This window comes from Aulonocara stuartgranti (assembly GCF_965226115.1).
Source record: "Aulonocara stuartgranti genome assembly, chromosome: 20".
Lineage (NCBI taxonomy): Eukaryota > Metazoa > Chordata > Actinopteri > Cichliformes > Cichlidae > Aulonocara > Aulonocara stuartgranti.
This window is the reverse complement of record NC_138956.1, coordinates 28731557-28749240: the sequence shown is the minus strand read 5'-3', so window position 1 is coordinate 28749240 and position 17684 is coordinate 28731557. Positions and strand designations below refer to the sequence as shown.

Below are 17684 nucleotides of genomic sequence, written 5' to 3'. Positions count from 1 at the left end.
TCCTGAACATTGTGGAAAGCCTTTCCAGAACAGTTGGAGTTGTTATATCTGCAAAGCTTGGAACAAAATCTTATTAAACCCTGCAGATTAAGAACAGGATATCGTTCAAATTCATACGCATGTGAAGGCAGATGAGCAAATGCTTTTGTCACCATAGTGCATTTTGAGAAATTCATTTTAGAATATTTTGCTAATATCAAAAAATCTCAAATTGCAGTTGATCTTTACATCAACAGAAAAAGAGGGACAGAAAATGCACTTTTTGCAGGACTCATCATCAGCACCAGCCAGAGTGCTTACAGGTTCACAGAAATGTGACCATGTTACCTCAGCACTGAGTTCTCTTCTTTTGCCTCCAATGCCTTAAGAAATGCCTTTCAAATCTTTGTATAAATTCACAAAGCTCTGTGGTTTGAACCCTGTACATTTTGTCCCACCTAGTCCTAGAACTAGATCCAAGTTTGTTTGAAGCTGCCTTAAGTTACCTCGATTTGAACATAATGACATGTGCTGTACAAGTAAAATTCCTGTTGCACTTTTCGGCTCATTCAGAGAAGTCAAAGCACTTTTTACAACAAACAACATTCACCAGGCCCGTAAAGCTCGCCCACAGATTGTGCAGTATTAGATTACAACCCTGGCAGGTCTATACACGCTCTTAAAATAAATGTTCCAAGAAATACAACGCTTAACCAGTTATACAGTTAAAGAACAGGTTTGACTGCACGGCACACAACAGCATTGTGCTGCTTGCGTCACTGTACCGTGGTTTAACACTGAAAGAGGAAATCCCAGTCTGAGAGTGAAGTCCGTCAACCACACGTTTCAACAGCTGCACTTCCTCATGCATGTGCACTTGCTGTTTCATTACTGTTTGACACATATGCTGTCAAGAGGAGCATTTTCTTGTTTACCGGGGAAGAAATAAAATCAACCGTATGTCAGAGACCTAATATTAGCAGTGGATAAATCAGGAAAAATGGACGAGATATCCCAGCAAACGCAGGTGGTGAGTTTGTTACTTCCATTACGTCTTTGTGTCTAAAGTTCAAGGACTGCAACACTTGTGTGGCTGTTTTTGATTAACCTGACATTTTCAGGCTAATTTTGCACAAGATTAAATGTAGTCTGTTTCCGGCTGGGGGAAAAGACGGGTGATATATAAGGTTTAAATAAATAAATCAAATCTTGACCTTGACAATCATGAATTACATCACAATAACACACCAGTCGCCTGCAAGGTTTTTGACTGAGTGTCTGCGACTTTTGAAGCCACAAAATATTTATATTTAACTTCAGCTATCAGCTTTTACACTACAACTTTTTACTTGCTTTTTACTATAAAGCTGCTTGGTACAGCAATAATGTTATAGGTTTGACTTTTACCCTGCTTACACTGTCCTTTCACTGACTAAAAACCACCTTTGATGACTTTGTATTGTAACAACCTGCAGTATCACGACAGGTGCAGCCTGGAGAACTTATTAACCCTTATTTCTGCCACTTCCTGTATAATGTTTATGTATTAAATGGTGGTTAGTGTCTGAAAAAACGGAGCTGTTATACATTAAAGTACATGTACGCAGTGCATATATTTTACTACCTTGTTGTGGTAGAGATTTTCAACAGCCATACTTTATTAAAAAGGTTCAGGTCCAAGGGAAGAGGCAGGGCACACCTTGGACAGGTCACCAACCTGTTGCAGGGCCAACACAGACTGACAATCATTCACACCTATTTAATATCACTAGTTAACCTACTATTAACAAACTAAGTGCATGTCTTTGGACTGTGAGAGGAAGCCATTATACCCAGAGAGAACCCACACAGGCATATAGTGGATTTGTGCCCAGGACCTTCCTGCTGTGAGGCAAACAGGGCCACCATGCTGCACCAAGTTACATAGTTATAATTCAAAGTTTACCACCCGGGCGTGTTCTAATCTCTTATGAAATATTTCTATAAAATACTGTGGACATAAGCAGATCTTCACTAATGATTGACTAATACTTATCAGCCTGGCTACGGTGGCTGTATAAAATCTGTGAAAAAATTTTGTTACTTTTGCATTTATTTATTTATTTATTAACTAATCTTAGTTTTATCAGATTCTGCTGATGCAAATGAACAGATCTGACCAATTAAATCACAGCTTTTGGCAACAAGTGTGCTCTTAACTCCAGATATTAAGCATTAATACCCCAGACAGCCAGATCAGCTGGAGCTCAAACTGCCACACCGACATCCTGAAATATGTACAACAGTCGTCATACAGCTTCAGTTCCTGAGTCAAACCCTGAGATTCTCCCTGCTGCCGCCTTCTCGTGGGGACTGAATGGAGTCTTACATGTTTACAACCAACTCATTACGCCTTGATGTCAACTTCATTCTTTTTCAGTTTGTTTCTTGAGGACAAATTTAACCCCCTTCAGTGTACGTATTTTGTAGCAGAGATGAAAGTCATTTGTGATTATTACATATAATTTATGGTCGGATTTCTTTGCATATACTATATAAAATTAGTGACGTGCTCATTACTTGTTATTAAGAAATGATCAGACAAAAACAGAGTTTTTCAGGAATACTGTTCAGTTTCTGTCAGAATCCTGCTCCTCACATACACGGTCTTCACTAATCAGACCCATGTTATCGTAATAATCTTATAGCACCGCATCATCCCTGAGAACCCGTGGCTCTCAGACGGCGAGCTTGTTGTGGCTCCTAGTGTACGTAACAGGAGAAAGGGAGGCAGAGCCTTCGGTCCCTTATTCTATGGGGCCAGCTTCCGGTTTGGACTGGGGAGACAGACACCCTCTCTCCCTTTACGACTAGACTTACAACTGTCCTTTTTGAAAAAGTATATAGTTAGGGCTGGATCAGGTGTGTTTATTCAAAGCTTCTATGTGTTCTTTAAAGACATATGTTTAGTGGCATAATAAGGGTGTTAGCAGAGTTTGTTGTTACGGTGTTTTGTATACATACACTGGGAGGCCAAACAGTCTCAAAAGTTTCTGTATTTACAAAATAAAATGTACTTAGATGTGTTAAAACAATGAAATGATCCAATAATGTGGTCGAACACTGTCCTGGTATAATTACTCAGGCCTAAAATCACTGAAAGGTCCTCTTTAGTGGGGCTTATTATGTCATTCATGTTGTTTATTTCATAGTGATTGTAATAATATGATACAGCGCCTATGAAACTAAAATAAAAAAAATAGTAAAAATACTTTTATTAAACTAGTATCTACTGTTCATTACCGTTTATTGTATCAACTGTATAATGGTTTTTATGTATAGTCTGACATAAACATAATGGAATTATCATTTTTTAAATATCCATAAAATGTAATAGTAAACAATATACTGTTAATTATAGATGCACATACTGATGGATTTGAATATTGAGCTTAAGAGCTTAAGATAGAGCTGTAATAGAGCTTAATAAAACACTAGCTACACTTATAGTACCATAGTACTGCTGTAATACAACAACAACACAGTTCACTTTGCTATATTTCTCCTTAAAAACATCCATCCATCCATCCATTCGCTTCCGCTTATCCTTTTCAGGGTCGCGGGGGGCGCTGGAGCCTATCCCAGCTGTCATAGGGCGAAAGGCGGGGTACACCCTGGACAGGTCGCCAGTCTGTCGCAGGGCTACCCTTGTCCTTAAAAACATCTAAAAGAAAAAAAAATCGAAAAAAAAAGCACTTCCTGTGCTGCTACTTTTAATTCCGTTAGCCTAATTATTACCACTGGTGCTGTACAGGTGGCTGGAAAAACAACGAGCCCACTCTGATCTTAATTTCATGAGAGGGATGAGTTGGTTCAACAGTTTAATAAACGTTAGTTGACACCTTTGTTAAATTTGTGTAATATGACGGGTCACAACGATTTGGTGCCAAGCTGGCGTAAAGACACTGTGTTATGTTAGCATGCTATTGCTATTTAGCTTGAGTGTGTTACAGTTGGTTACAGATGCAACATGTACCGTGGTACCTGCTGCACACTGTGAGTGGTCTTCGTCCTCCCTCAAAATAATTGTTGGTGTTTTTGCAAGAACTTTATAGTGTTCAAGTGTCCGTGGTGCTTATATCACTGCTTAGTCTGGTCCCTTTCTCATTCTTCACCTGGTACAAACTATAAAGTTTTCCTCCTCTGAATTTTCTCTTGTTGCTGTTATTGAACAAAAGTCTTCAGCTTCTCTTTCAAAAGGTTGGAAATTCCACAGTGTATCCTTGTAGAATAACGTGCAATGTGTGTCTGTGCTGATTTGAAAGATAACTGCTGATAAAAACAGTGTTGAGTGCCCGCCCTGCACAAATGTAAAATTGGTTGCAGGAAGCTTTGTAATTTAACCCTTTGCCTTCTTACTAACATTTTTTATAGTACAAAAACTAAGTAATTAAAGTAAATAAAGTAATATAAACTAATACTGATTATATTTTGAATGAAGTAAGCCTGTAATTTCACAGGCATTTCTTTTTCACAGTCATCAAGTTTGTGGATATCTTAAGAATAATATAAATTATACATTTCTATTTTTTTCTGTCATTTTTTTTAGCAATTTTGGTCAAATAAAATACACTATCTGTGAAATTACCGCACAATACCTTGCAGATGTTATATATTCATAAAAAAACATTTAATCATTTTTAAAGCAGAGATTGTGTCTGTTTCCCAAATGCAAACTAGGAACCGATTCCCCAGAAGAGCTAAACGCTGAAGGCTCTGCCTCTGAGAGCCACAAGCTCTCACAGGGTGATACAGTACGGTGAGGTCATTAAGATAAGATGGGGCCTGATTATTTAAGACCTTGTATGTGAGGAGCAGGATTTTGAATTCTGGATTTAACAGGAAGCCAATGAAGGGAAGCCAATACAGGAGAAATATGCTCTCTTTCTAGTCCCTGTCAGCACTCTGGCTGCAGCATTTTGGATTAACTGAAGGCTTTTCAGGGAGATTTTAGGACTTCCTGATAATAATGAATTACAGTAGTCCAGCCTGGACGTAATGAATGCATGAACTAGTTTTTCAGCGTCACTCTGAGACAGGATGTTTCTAATTTTAGAGATATTTGCTTGATGTGTGCATTGACACGTTGGGCTGATAGTTGAAAGCCTGCCATATTGGACACACATGTGCACCTTCACTCTCACAGTAAAGTGTTCTGTCAGGATAATATGGTACCATGAGAACTAGATATGAAAGGAGTCGATCATTCGAGACTGTAAGGCTTTTAAATTGAACTTTAAACATAAAAAGCCAAAGAGAAACAGATGTGAAACTAACACTGGAGAAAGAGAGATATAGACATTTATGCTGGAGCTTGTGTACATATCAAACAAAATAGATTGTAAAGATAAAGGTAATTGTTAGCTTTACAGATGTTAGCAGGACTTGTTCTAGACTTTGAACAGACCTTTACTGCCTCCTACATAAAGTTATAAAATAAAGAGGAGACCATGTTTGGATTAATTGCACATATTTATACTGAAGAGGATCAGTGAGTCAGCTAAATGTGACAATTTGATTCAGAAGCTGTTTTTAAAAAGCAAAATTCCAACTTGTATTTCCACCTTTATGCATTAGCTCTAATTATTCATAATAAATAAGCACTGATTGCCTTTGTGTATCATCCCCAGTCTGAACAGCCTTCCTGGACATTCTGCTGCAGAGCTTAATAAGGGATCATTTCGACTACTGGCAAAAGAAGAAAAACACCTGTGTTTTACTGCTGCAACCTAATTTTTCAAATATTTTCCACCATGCTCCACTGATCCTACTGCGATGCATTCCTTTCTACACATGTGGTTTATATTGCCAGGGAGTTTTCCCATAGGGCCTAATCATGTCCTGTCATTTTGCTCTGTTATAAATAGTGGCTGTCTTTCCATGCAGCACCAATAATGTTCATGCAGTATGTGCAGCTCAGCTGAGTATGTTCAGTCGACAGTCAGAAAAACTCATCAACAACTGGGATTCAGTAGTGACAGTTTACTATTCACACGCGCACGCGCGCGCACACACGCACACACACGCACACACACACACGCACGCACACACACACACACGCACACACGCACAAGTGTTAAACATAAATACCACTTAAGGTGCTATTTTTGGAAACTTGCTACATAGAAGGACAAAACATGGCGGTCAGTCTACATCGAATACTGTACAAAGTTTATATTTTCACCTTAGTACCTGAAGAATTCCAAGTAATGTTCCAAATGGCAGCCAAAAATGGACAATCCATTCATCATCTTCTTCTTCAATAATTTTTTAAAACCTGGGGTGGGTTACTGTGTACTGCAGCCAGATGGCTATAATTCAGTCCAATTAGTTTTATTTATATAGCGCCAAATCACAACAACAGTTGCCTCAAGGCTCTTTATATTGTAAGGGAGACCCTACAATAATACATATGCAGAAAAACACAACAATAATATGACCCCCTATGAGCAAGCACTTTAGCGACAGTGGGAAGGAAAAACTCCCTTTTAACAGGAAGAAACCTCCAGCAGAACCAGGCTCAGGGAGGGGCGGGGCCATGTACTGCGACCAGTTGGGGTGAGAGAAGGAAGACAGGATAAAGACATGCTGTGGAAGAGAGACAGAGGTTAATAACAGATATGATTCAATGCAGAGAGGTCTGTTAATACATAGTGAGTGAGAAAGGTGACTGGAAAGGAAAAACTCAATGCATCATGGGAATCCCCCGGCAGCCTACGTCTATTGCAGCATAACTAAGGGAGGATTCAGGGTCACCTGGTCCAGCCCTAACTATATGCTTTAGCAAAAAGGGAAGTTTTAAGCCTAATCTTAAAAGTAGAGATAGTGTCTGTCTCCCGAATCCAAACTGGAAGCTGGTTCCACAGAAGAGGGGCCTGAAAACTGAAGGCTCTCCCTCCCATTCTACTTTTAAATACTCTAGGAACAACAAGTAGGCCTGCAGTGCAAGAGCGAAGTGCTCTAATAGGGTGATATGGTACTACAAGGTCATTAAGATAAGATGGGGCCTGATTATTTAAGACCTTGTATGTGAGGAGCAGGATTTTGAATTCTGGATTTAACAGGGAGCCAATGAATGGAAGCCAAAACAGGAGAAATCTGCTCTCTCTTTCTAGTCCCTGTCAGGACTCTTGCTGCAGCATTTTGGATTAACTGAAGGATGAATCTTAATATCCTATAAGCAAGCTTGTCTCTCAAAATGTATATCCCAATGAAGATACCCAGGATCTGTAGTAGGACTGGGCATCGTCACTGATTTCTAGAATCGATTCAAATCGAATCGATCGATTAGATTCGAGTGACGATCACAAGGTCCTGAATCGATTCGATCCACAATTCAATTCGGAGAAATTTTGCCTCAGACAGTCAGAAATATTATAATTCTGATCACGTATCAGTACATTTCCATATTATTATTATATCTATAAAAAGAAAGCTGACACTTGCGAGACTTTATCAAAAGTGAGCATCACAGCAGATGCCTTTGTGTCAAAGTAACTGAAGATAACAGACAGAAAAACATGAAGGAGATTTTCCTGGCCCGGTTTTTTATAGCAGGTAACCTTAAACATATTCTGCAATTTTACATAATTTTAAAAAGTTTACATTTCTTCAGTACTGAACAGCAGAAATTAGTCTCTCTTGTCCAAGGTCATTTAAGTTATATAAAAAAAAAAAAAAGACAGCGGCCGACAGCGCAGCGAATAATGCAGAAAACAGAGATTTGAGATGGGAAACTGTTCTTGAAGTACAGAGAGAGAGAGCTGTGCAGGAAGTGTGATTTTATCGTGGTGGAAGCAAAACAGCAAAAGTTAGAGGAAATTCATGACGATGTTTATGTGAAGCGAATTGTGATCCATAGTTTGGATCTTCTTTTGCTGCTGGTTCAGTCAATATTGTTTGGAGAGAGATAAAAACCTGCAGTTTCAGAAAGGGCGCAAACACAAAGCATGGAACCGCCGAAACATCAGAATCAGTGAGCTGTCGGCTTTCAGCCCCGACCGTGCCCGTGCTGTCGGGTGAGAAAGGCGACATCTCACTGATTCTGATGTTTCGTGGGGTCCGTGCTTTTACATCTTTGTGCAGAATCCGTGTAACTGCTCTCATTTACTGTTTTAGCTGTTTGGTGGTTGTTGAAATTTCGTGAGGTTTAACCTGAGATTCTGGCGTTTCGGGCAAAATACATTTATATTTAAAAATCAATTCAGGATTTTAATGAATCGATATCACGTTATCCAAGCTAGAATCGATTTTAATAGATAAATCGATAACCAAAACCCACCCCTAATCTGTAGTTTAAAACAGTTATCTACACACAGAAACAAACCAAACACATACACCCAGAGTTTCAGTGCTTGCAAAATAAAAAGTAAAAAGCAATGCAGAATGGCTGATTGCAGGTTGCAGCTTTCTCTAGAGCAAACCTGGGTTCGATCAAACCCTAGGGGTTTGGTGAGTTGGTCTCAGGGGTTCGGCAGAGCCTCTGCCATGACATGCACGGCTTATTTTGCGCACCAGTAAAAAAACATATCTGAATTTGAAAAAAAATCATATTTTATTTTTCACTAAAGAGGGGTTCAGTGACTGCGCATATGAAACTGGTGGGGTTCGGTACCTCTAACAAGGTTAAGAACCACTGCTCTAGAGTGAGGCAATTTATTTATAAATATATCTAAATATCTTTGTTTTCAATAATAATAGTGTTTGAAATATAAGAGTTGGAAGTTTTTAAATTTTTTACGCCCCTTAAAAGTCTTGTTTGAGTGTCGAGATTTGCTTCAGGTTAAATAAAGTCTTGGTAAGGAATGAGTTTGGCACTGAGCTGTTAGACTTATACTTAACAATGGCAGCAAATATCTCACAAAGATTGCCAAACACAGATAGCTGTGTGCATGTGTGTCATCCTCTCCCTCTACAGTAGTCATTGTAACTAAAACATGAGAAATACATTCATTAGTTAGATGACCCCAAAGTGACATGTTGTGCACTTACGTATACACAGATGTCTGCAGAGGACTTGCAGGAAGACAAAAGTGCCACAAACCTCATTCCTCAAGAGCGTACTGAAGATGTTTCAGCAACACACCACAAACTTATTACATGTTGACTTCTGTTACTGCACTATTACAGGTCATCACTGACAGCTCCTGCATTAATGTGAATGTACTGAACATTTACAAAGATGTCGTTTCTTCTTAGTTGTCATTTGATTTTTTTTTATAGAAGTTGGAGCAGCAACTGTCTACAAACACAAGGAGGAGCTTTGGTTTCTCGTCTCTCCGAGTCAAAAGTAGGACAGTGATGATACAAATTCATAGATGTGTTCATGTAATCAAGAATGTTCTGTTCAGCTTAGTAATAACTTTTTCATTGAGTCGGTTTGTATTGTGCCTCCAGAAAGGATCAACAGTGAAGACGGTGGATTTACACGGCGAAGGGGCCTCAGGTCTTTTTCATCGACGCGAGAGTCATCAAGAAAAGGTCAGAAACCTGTTGTGCTAGTCTGACTACCATCATGCAGCATTATGCAAACACAGGCACAGATATTCTCATAAATAAGGCCTTATATTTACAGTGTCACAGCACTAAAAGAAAACAGTGTTTTCTGAGCCCTTTCAAGTTGACAATTAAATCAATCCATGTTTGATAATGTACCAATTAACTGTAATAAATCAGTAATATCACTAATCTGTTGCCATCTGTTGTTGTGTACATCGGAGTTAGTGTTACTGATAGGCCCCAGCCTGAGGGGCCCACAGTGAACAAACAGTGTCTCTCAGCCAACATACTTACATCACTAAACTGGTCAAAGTGTACAATTTAGAAGTGTATAAACAAACAAAGATGAAGATTGTTCATTTAAACAATCACCAGCATTCTAGCAAGAGCAGTGTAACTCACAAATAAAGGTTTACACAGGTTTACCTTCTGGCAGTGGCAGTTCAGTCACACGAGGGGAGGCTAAGGAAGAATCTATCACACCTGCCCATCATACCTGTGTTAGTAAATCAGAGTTAAATAAACCAAGTGGCATACCACCTGCATATAAGAACAGTCACATTTCTCTAAATAAGGAAACACCTTTGCCTGGAGGTGAAGCAGTGACAATGCTGTAAAAGAGAAGCATGCGCCCTTAAGGCAAAAACAAAGAAAGAAACGTGACTGTAAAAACTTCAATAAGAGTGTTTTAGGTCCAACTACATAAAAGTGACATTTCCCCTCAGACATTCACTCATGAAGGGAAAACCAGAATCAATGCTGATGTTAAAAAAGATTAGATGAAAAAGAAAAAACAGTCAGCCCGAGACGAGAAACCAAGTCCAAATCAAACTGCAGCATCCATAGGATAGTGCCAAGACATTACATTGTAAAGAATGAAACTGAGTCAGGGTTGATTGATTGATTTTATGTTTTATAATAAATAATAATCTCCAAACTCATTTCCAATCCCAGAATCTGTTCCAGATGACGATGGGGACTCACAGCTCTCAGGTGGTGAGAAACACATGATGAAGACAGGTATGTGTTTAACATGAATGCTAATGTGGACTGGTACTAATATAACACCTTTCTACTCAAACATGCAAAGCTCCTTCTACTACAAGTTCTAGCTAATGTTCACACTGTGATGGACTCACTGGGGCAGCTCTGTGTTCAGTATTGTTCCCATGGATATTTCAACACCTGTGCATCTTCATGTGCCCAGAACTGGCTAATCACCATCAGCGGTTTATCACACTCCACAATAACCTCCTTCACTTACTACCAGAGATGGGTTACTGTAATCCAATTACTTTTTCAAGTAACAAGTAAAGTAATGGATTACTATTGCAAAATGGTAATTAGATTACCGTTACTTTCCCGTAGGAACGCTGCGTTACTAAAATCGTGATTTTTTTTTTTTGCGAGAATGTCTCACGACAGTGACGTAAGCAAGTGCGACGTTCGTGACAACAGCTGTGTGCAGATCAACAATGGATCATGTATTTAGTGCGGGAGAGAGTATGAGCGTGCAGCGTTTAAAGCGTGGAAGTACTGACCTTACTTTGAGTTTGATTCCATAAAAAGTGACAAAACATTAGTGTCCGTTGTGCGTGGGAAGAAAACTTCTTTTTACAGCGAAAAAAACCCCTGAACTTCCGAGCAAGCACCGAGTAGCTATGACGTAATGGGGAAACTCAGAGAAACTCGTGGATTCTTCCACTGACCACTGCGGCACACCTGCACCAGGGTAAACCTCCGCCTACCCTACTCCTGCTTTGCAGGTGCAAATAGAGCAAAAGGACCACTGAGTCTTTGACTTTATTTATTTTCTGCTGTGTTTTACTTGCATCTATTTGAAAGAGTGAGTGTAAACACACAAAAAAAGATATGTTTTATGTGCTGGAATGTGCAGAAAATCGGTTTAAATATTAAACAAATTTCTTCCAGTCAGAGAATGTTGCATATAATTAAATTTTTGCTTGATGCATAAAGTTAAAAGATTAAAACTAATAAAACAAGTTTTAAAAAGGGACTTTTCCATTTGATTACATTTTGTATGATGGATTATGTAGAAAAAGTAGAATTGGGCTGAAAGATCTATCACTTTATCACCTATTCAGGTTGTAAATCGTGTTTTTAAAAAGTAACTAAGTAATTAATTACTTTTGAAAATAAGTAATCAGTAAAGTAACGGGATTACTTTGAGGAAGTAATCAGTAATTAGTTAATGATTACTTTTTTCAAGTAACTTGACCAACACTGCTTACTACCAGCTGACTTAAAGAGTCGTCTGCAGATGCAGTGTGTGACAATTTTTTTTATTTACACTTTAAACTACTTCTACAATACAAAATTTTATTCACACACAGTAAATAGGGAATTTTAGATGAAATGTCATTGCTCACACTGAAGCAAGGTAAACATGCAGGTGTGAAGAAACACCAAAATCTTTACCAAGAAAGCCAAAGGTGGGGAAAGAAGGGACATAGCAACAACCCAAATACTTCCAGTTCATGTGTGAAATATGGAGGAGTCAAGTAGTCATGTGACTAGATGAGATCATGTAGTCACATGATTCCCCCATGCTTAGTTGACTGAGCATGCATGACTGCTTCTGGTACTTGTCATTCTTGTTGATGAAATTTAGCTAGGTATGACTGAGCTCAAACATACTGCTCACCGACAAAGGTGAGCAGTATTCCTAAATAGCCAATTTATTTGGGAATTTTGATCTAAGAGGTTCCCCATTAATATGCAGAGTCAGTAATGTAAACTCATGGCACTCAAACACTGTCTTTAAACAGCCTGGACTATATAAAGTATATAAAAATGGCCTTGCTTGTTACTTTTGGTTGTAATTCTTGTGGATAAAGACAATCCTCAAAAGTACTGCAGCTGTGTTGTCAGCATTTCTCTCCAGATGTGTTCAGACACAGTTAGACAAATAACACAAATACTGGTGGTTTGAATCTAAGAAAAAGCTTTCGGATACAGAATGAAAATGAAAGTCATTTTTAAAAAGAAGTGAAAACAATGTGAAAGGTCTTGTTTCATGAATCATCATAAAACAAGGTTGACCTATTTTCAACAAATCCACTCCCTCTAAGGAGGACGCTGTCAGGAAATGGCTGTGTGGTGAGCATACATGCAGAACTCAGGAAACCAGGTGTAAATGATAGAAATGTAGTTTTAATGCTGATTATTCACAAAGTTACAAAAAGTCCAAGACAAATGCAGGTCAACACCAGGGAACCGCAGGGTGGGAAAATAAACAACCTCGAGGACGGACATCACAAAGAAGAGGAGACAACACGGGGGGGAGGGGAAACCTGGCAGCACTGCTGAAACTAATGGAGAAAGTCAAATGACCAAAACTGAAACCAAAACACAAAATGAAAAACAGGTAACAGACGTATACAAAACCAAGGCAGAAAAAGAGTTCAGGTGATGGCTAGATAATCCATGACAAGAGTTGAGCAGCTCGACGGGTCGGCCAGGAGCCCAACGGAGGAGGTGTTCTGGGAGCCGCACAGGTGGCCAACTGGTGTAGATGAAAAAGACCTCCAGTGGTTTGGTTGGAGGCTGGCATCGGCAAAGGGGATAGGACCCCTTAGAAAACCATAAATGGAAGAAAGGCCAAGGAGGGCTACTTTTGTGGAAGTGACAGGACTCCTTAGGTGCCCGGGCTGGTGATGACAGAATAAAAGACAAACCCTCTGGCTAACAGGCTGGTGGTGACTGAGAAGACAGAGGTCTTCAGGAGGCCATACAGATGGAGTCCCTAAGGAGGGAGGCGGCTGGCAATTGCTGACTGGCAGACGAATGTTAAGCTTTTGGAAATCCTTCCATAGCTGTGACTTTAACACTAGTGAAAATTTGTGGACAATGCTTAAAAGCTAATTGGAACCAGACAGAGTGTCAGATTAGATTAAAATAAATACAAAGCTCGTGTTGCGACACTGTAAAATGTAGATCTAAACCAAATAAAGAATAGAATAATCCTTTAATTGTTCCACAAGGGGAAATTTGGTTGTATCAGCAGCAAACCCCCCCCCCCCAAAAAAAAACAAAAACAAAAACCCCACACACATATACAAACAGAACAGGACACAGAACAGAAACACAATTTTTACATATTTACATCGTGGACAATAGTTACCAAAGCAGAGTACTGTACAGTTATTAAAATTAGAGTGCAGATAAGTGGCAAACCCAGGTTGTAGTGTGCAAACAGAGCAGAGCAGGTTACTGAAAGATGTTTAAATAGCAAAGAATATTTAGAATAATTAGAAAAGTGAAGATTGTGTATTGTACCTGTGCATTAAAAATTATGAAGCCGTGCTGCTGTGAGAGATACAGTGTGCAGTTTAGCATTATCTTGCTGAAATCTGCCAGCCCTTCCTTCAAACAGACAAACTGAATGGGAGGATACGTTGCTCTGAAACATGTATATATCTTTCAGTGGACAATTCTACAGTCACTGATGCACTGATGCATACCCACACCAGAGATGCAGGTTTTTTAAGTGAGCGCTGAGAACGAGCCGGGTGGTCTCTCTCCTCTTTAATACAAACAGTAAAATTTCGCCTGTAGTCAGAAGAGTTTTCTACTTCAGCCCAGAGGAGACGCCGCATTCACACCGGGCTTCTTCTTTGCATGACAGGGCATTTGTAGATAAGTAAACCATCGTAAACCAGATCAAACTAATACGTGAAAGTTTACTGAATATCAATTTATTTAAACTTTTAAAATCACGTATTTTTGAATATGACAGGTAATCAGTGTTGGAAAGGTTACTTTTAAAATGTATTCCATTACTTTTAAACATATAACACTGTCAAAAGTGTTAATTTAACACTCAACAGTGTTGTATTTAACACTCAGAGGTGTGGACCCATATAGACACTCTCTAGTGTTAATTTAACACTGGAGATTTTGCTGTGAAACGGGACAGACATGACTGGGGGATAGGACAGGGAGAAAGAAAACCAAAGGGGAGAAGAGACGGTGAGAAAGGGGGGGAAGAGAGAGAAGAAAAAACAAACAAAAAAAACAAAAAAAACAAACAAAACACCTGGATCACCTGTATGGAGAAAAAAAACAGAAGAGAAAGCAAACAACAAAGAGCAACATAATAAAAAAAACAGCACCATCACAATAAACTAGCTAGCAGTAGATAACAGTAGATACTAAATAATAAACGATATTGTGCAGCACGCAAGATAGACAGCGCACGATGTGCTTTGAGGCAGCAGCCAAGAAAGCTGTAGTCCGCGTCTGTGAACACCCGTGTGTACACCTGTGTGGATCAGCATGCTTGTATTCCAAAGGTTTCTCCATGTAACGATCTGCTAGGGAGTGTGGGGAGCCATAGCCCTGTCCACCAGGGTATGAAGCAGGTATGGAGGAGATCCAGGCCCCAGATATCCAGAGGCCCCAGAGTACAAGGACCCGAGGAGGACCACCAAAGGGGGGGGAACCATGCCACCCTCCTGGGAATAGCTGAGTAGAGCCCCAAAGGAGAGGTCACCCCGCAGCTACAGAGGCCAGAGGGGGTTGCAGTGGCGTGCCCGCGGGCTCTGCCGGCAGCCAGCTGTGCCAGAGAGGACCGAGCTTCAGGCCCAGAGGCCAGAGGCCTGACGGCATCCCACCCCCCGGAAGGAGCCCAGCTGGGCCACAGGCGCCCGGCCCCACCAATCGGCCACCAGGAGTGAGCCGATACATACATGAGCGCCCAGCCCCAGACGACAAGGACCACCAACACACCAACGTCTGAGGGCATCAGCCACCGGCAGGGAGTGTGGTGAGGGGAGATAGGCCTCCGTACTTTAGAGGGCCTGAGATGTACCCAGAGAGGTTGAGTCTAAGACCCAACCTGACATATAGACACAGACGAACAGGCACACGCGGACACAGACGTGCATTCTCACCCCATATGCACAACCAAATACTCGGCACTCACCCAACGTGTAGACAGACACAAATAGACACTGCACAGACAGTCGCACTCCCCAAACATACTCTATATCCCAGGTCCAGGTACCCCCGCCCTCAGAGGGGCAAGCCGCACCTAGACCCAGGAGATGTAACCCTTCTCTCTGGGGTGGAGGCAAGCGAACCACCTCCTTATCTGCAGTAGCAGGGAGGCCCCACATCCCAGACCCCAGTCTGACGGCCAGCACCTCCTCCCAGCCCCCCAGCCCTGACGGCTAACAGAACCGGGGTGAGTGAAGACCTCAAACCTCCCTACGCCCGCTCATATGTAGTGTTGATGTGTGCTGTTCTAAAGTGCATTTAAAACTCAGGAGAGCATGGTTCCTGCTTCCTCTCAGAGAGCAGCACAGCTCTTCCCGAAAACCCTTAGTGTCTAAATGCATTTAAAATTGAGGGTAGGGCACCAGCGCCAGAGGTGGGTTGGAGTACACCGACCATCCTCTGGATGCTGTAAAACGTGTCCCTATATGTACAGTATGTGTTACGTGAGAGTGAGTAATGTGGATGTCTAGGTTGCAGAATAAAATTAAAATACAGTTACTCATATTTTGTATTTTAAATACGTAACGGCGGTACATGTATTCCGTTACTCCCCAACACTGCAGGTAATTGAGTAAAACATGTCCTAAAGTTTCTCATTTGTTGATGTACATTATATCCAGCTTTAACTCGTCCCAGGAGCCTGTAACATAATTTATCCTTATGCCTACAGTAATATTAAATATAACGAAGCGTACTAATGTTTATATTTTACGGTTGCATTGTTATTACACGGACTATACACAATCCTTCAGACAAATACGATAGTTCATACACGACATATTGGCATGAAGCTCAATGATTACAGTCAGAAGATAACATTCCCTGTGATTAAAACATTTATATTTTGTGTTTCACAACATCCCAGTTTTCCCACTTGTGTCAAGCCAGCCTTGACTTTGAAAAGGCTTTTATTTTGGAAAGCAAAATCAGAATGACTTGAAATTGACATGGTAACATTGTGAGGTTGTATCCTGTTGATTTAAAGTGAAATTATTCTGTGGAAACAGAAAATTTCCTTTTTAGAGCATTCTGAAATCACTGAAAGTTAGGTAAGTTATGGGCATTTTCAACAGGCCATTATTTTGGAAGGCAAAATCAGAATGACTTGAAATTGACATAGTACCATGGTGTGGTTGTACACTTTTGATCTAAAATGGATTCATCCTGTGGAAAGAGCAATTTTCAGTTTTAGAGCGTTCTGAATTCTTTAAAAGAGTAGGTCGTATTTAATTGTACCTGACCTGATCACTAATTCCCGTAGGCGCCCTCACTAACAAACAGTATTTCTCAGAGGTGTCATCCAGTCTCATCATGTCTCTGACAGAAAACCAATTAAGGAGGCCTGACTGTGCTTTGTGAGTTTGAGTTGGAGTTGAGTTGGCACGCTGCTGTTTCAAGTCACCGCCTGCTTGCTGCATACAGCTGGAAGAGCTAACCGCTTCCGTCGAAAAATAACTAAATGAAGCAATGTTTGAGGGCTCTAGTGCTGCGTTCATGAATATCGGGTTTGTTGCGACAACATGACTCCAACATCCGCTCATTAACTTTCTTCTACTTATTTTATGGTATTTTTGTTGGCTTTTTATTCTTGGCTCGGTAGTTTCTAGAAGCAAATCAGGTCCTCAAGAGTGGGACGATAAAACCGCGAAGAACCGAACGAAACACGCAACACTTCGTTTGTCCCACATAACGCGAACGCAGCACCTACAGCGGTAACCTACTTCAGCGTACATAGTAGTTGAGCGCGAGGTTAAAATGCTATGTGTGTAGCATGCAGCGGGATGACGATGGTAAAATACTGCCGTGCTGTTACTGAGTGTGCTGATAGGAACCCCCGACAGTAGAGCGGCAGCAATGAGTGAGACTGTGAAGAAGAGACGGAAAGGAGTCCGACTGACGAACCCTAAAAACAGATGGAGTGAGTACTGGATATTAGAGAAGTCTTACCGCTGGATAACCCGAGTCCACCTAAGTTATTATCATGATGTTACTGAGCGGTGTAGTTTCTCGACAAACACGGTACCTGCCGAAACTTGCTGAAGTAACTTATCTCGAACAGGTTGCGCCCATGTGTGTATCGGTGTTTTTCCACTTCATTGTAGGGAAACCTCTGCTGTTCATTTACAGCTGACATAAAGTGCAGCGTG

General features: G+C 40.5%; 1 protein-coding gene across 1 annotated transcript in view; it reads left to right on the top strand.

Annotated features, from left to right (window-relative positions):
• The first annotated feature begins 796 nt into the window (after positions 1–796).
• Positions 797–17684, top strand: part of dennd2da (DENN/MADD domain containing 2Da) — a 32427-nt gene continuing 15539 nt past the window's right edge. The window contains exons 1-4 of the mRNA XM_082518498.1: positions 797–1009; positions 9241–9307; positions 9415–9498; positions 10471–10536. Of these exons, the coding sequence (XP_082374624.1) occupies positions 980–1009; positions 9241–9307; positions 9415–9498; positions 10471–10536 (247 nt within the window). The 5' untranslated portion in view covers positions 797–979. The remainder of the gene's footprint in view (positions 1010–9240; positions 9308–9414; positions 9499–10470; positions 10537–17684) is intronic.